Here is a 2,404-nt window from a genome sequence, read left to right as displayed (position 1 = left end):
GCGTTGTTAGCTGTGATTTCGCATCCTCTCTCCGTTCAGCAAACCATCTAGTCATCATATTCCGTATGGATTCTAACAGTCGAACTATGGGAAGACTTCTACAATTTGATAGTGCTTTGTTCATAGATTCTGCAATGTTCGAAGTCATTAGGTTGTACCTTTCACCCGGGAAATGAACACGCGCCCACATTTGCACCCCAGCTCTTTCGAGATATCCATGTAGTTCAGGATGAAGCGCTTCAATCTCATTGAATGCTTCTGTAAAATCAGCCATCCGAAAACACCTAGCAGCTTTTTTCACAAGTGGGAACAAATGTTTCCCTTTGAACTTCACCAATATGTTCTTGTACAAATGATAAGTGCAAATTCCACGAGAAGCCAACGGATACACTTCACCAATTGCTTTCCCTATTGACTTATGTCTGTCCGAGATGATCGCAAGATTCCTCTCGTCTGGAATAGCAACTTTGAGTTGTGTAAAAAACCAACGCCAAGAATCATCATTTTCAGTGTCAACAACTGCGAAAGCTATTGGGAAAATTTGGAAATTTCCATCCTGAGCTAGGGCTGTTAGAAGCGTCCCTTTGTAACTACCGTGTAAAAACGTACAATCCACAACAACAACTTTCCGCATGTAAGCAAACCCAGCAACAATCGCACCAAAAGCAATGAAGACATACTTGAATCTGTCAGACTCGTCAATTTGAAGACGCGTTATTGTACCCGGATTTGCCCGTCTTATCGTGTATAGGTAGGAAAGCAATTCTCCAAAACTTCCCTCAGGAGTTCCCATATCGATCTGTCTTGCAAACCTTAGCGTCTTGTATGACTTCCAATAATCCATCTGTTGGCACCAATATAAAAATAAGTCAGCCGTAACTATATATAAGTCAAATGAAAACTCAGCCGTATCGTAATGATAACTCAGCCGTAACTATATATAAGTCAGCCGACACATAAATGAAAACTTAGCCGTATCGTAATGCTAACTCAGCCGTAAAGGAAAGAAAACTAAATGAAACTCAGCCGTATCGTAATGAGAACTCAGCCGAAAATAAATAAACTCAGCCGTATCGTAACGAAAACTCAGCCGTGACTCAAATATAAATCAGCCGTGACATTGTAATTACCTTTATGCCAAAATGCTTACTGATGATTATTCCAACACTTTTAGGTTTAACTAACGGACCAATGTCACCAAGAAAGTCCCTGTAAAGAGGTCCCAAAACATCAGGTGTAGCTTGTTTGGATCTCTCCGTCACAGAACATGTGTGTACCGAATCATATATACGAACAACAAAACCAGGCTGATCTCCTTCTTGAGATGCACGAACTCTCCAAAGACATCCTTCAACCCAGCACTTAATATTCACTATAGTCGTATTTGATTTTGGTACTGAAAAATCAAATCCATCTCTCACTGCAAGAAGTTTCACTCGTTTCTCCAACTCGTCTTTGTTCGCGTATCGTTGTCCTACGACGAGGTTTAGCTTAGCCATCTCCACCGTTAAAGACTCCGAGTTCCCAATCGATCCTACTTTGCCAAAGTAATGACCTCTGTTTTGACCTCGGTAAATCTTCATCTTTCTCCTCACGCTCGCCGTATATAGTAAAGTTATCATCATCAGCTGACGCACCATCGGAGTCGTCGAAAACGTCAAATCGGGTTGAAAACTCGTCATCTTCTTCTTCATCCTCTGATTCGTACTCTGCTTCATCTTCTTTGGCTTCATCTTCTACGTTTTCAGTATAATCATAACAGAAACCATCAAATCCTCTTGCGTCTTCATATGTATATTCTACTTCTGAAGCCGAACTGCGTGGCCGTTTCGTCCTTGAATTCGATCCGTCCTTCAACTTCGCGAACTCAACACAAAGTCGTAGCTGATCGATTGTCAACAAGCTTAGATAATTCTGCAATTGTTGATCGTTTGAGACATATACTGGGGGAGTATCATGCGACATATGTTTCATATGTTTGTACGAGAGCATGTAGCTAATCGTCACCTTATGGTTGAGTTGATGCAGTCCGTAGTAATCAAAAACCAATTTCACTAGCTTCTCGTGCGTTGTTTCGGCATCTATTTGCACAATTCTACAACCTCTATCGTCAGTGTTAAATACATATTTTTGTTTCTTTGCCCAGTTACCAGACACAACAATCATTGGAACCGGATGATCCATCAACGAAAATGAAGAACAGAAGTGAAAATGCAGAATAGAAGTGAAGAACAGAAGTGAAAATGAAGAACATAAGTGAAAATGAAAAACAGAAGTGAAGTGAAGAACAGAAAATGAAGAACAGAGCTAATGCGAGACCTTTCGTATTTCCCTCGTTTATGCTGACGTGGAATTGTGAATTTGAAGTCGTAAGTCAGCCACCAAACAACTTTGTAACTCAGCC

The 2,404-nt window shown here is 40.7% G+C and overlaps 1 protein-coding gene across 1 annotated transcript in view; it reads right to left on the bottom strand.

The window, feature by feature from the left end:
* LOC111831066 overlaps positions 1-1,682 on the bottom strand; it is a 2,411-nt gene extending 729 nt beyond the window's left edge. The window contains exons 1-2 of the mRNA XM_023784577.1: positions 1,131-1,682; positions 86-844 (exon numbers count right to left, since the gene is read on the bottom strand). Of these exons, the coding sequence (XP_023640345.1) occupies positions 86-844; positions 1,131-1,682 (1,311 nt within the window). The remainder of the gene's footprint in view (positions 1-85; positions 845-1,130) is intronic.
* Positions 1,683-2,404: the final 722 nt, after the last annotated feature.

This window comes from Capsella rubella, unplaced genomic scaffold (genome assembly GCF_000375325.1).
Source record: "Capsella rubella cultivar Monte Gargano unplaced genomic scaffold, Caprub1_0 scaffold_4, whole genome shotgun sequence".
Classification (NCBI taxonomy): Eukaryota; Viridiplantae; Streptophyta; class Magnoliopsida; order Brassicales; family Brassicaceae; genus Capsella; species Capsella rubella.
Note: the sequence above shows the minus strand (reverse complement) of the source record. Positions and strands in the feature narration are given on the sequence as shown.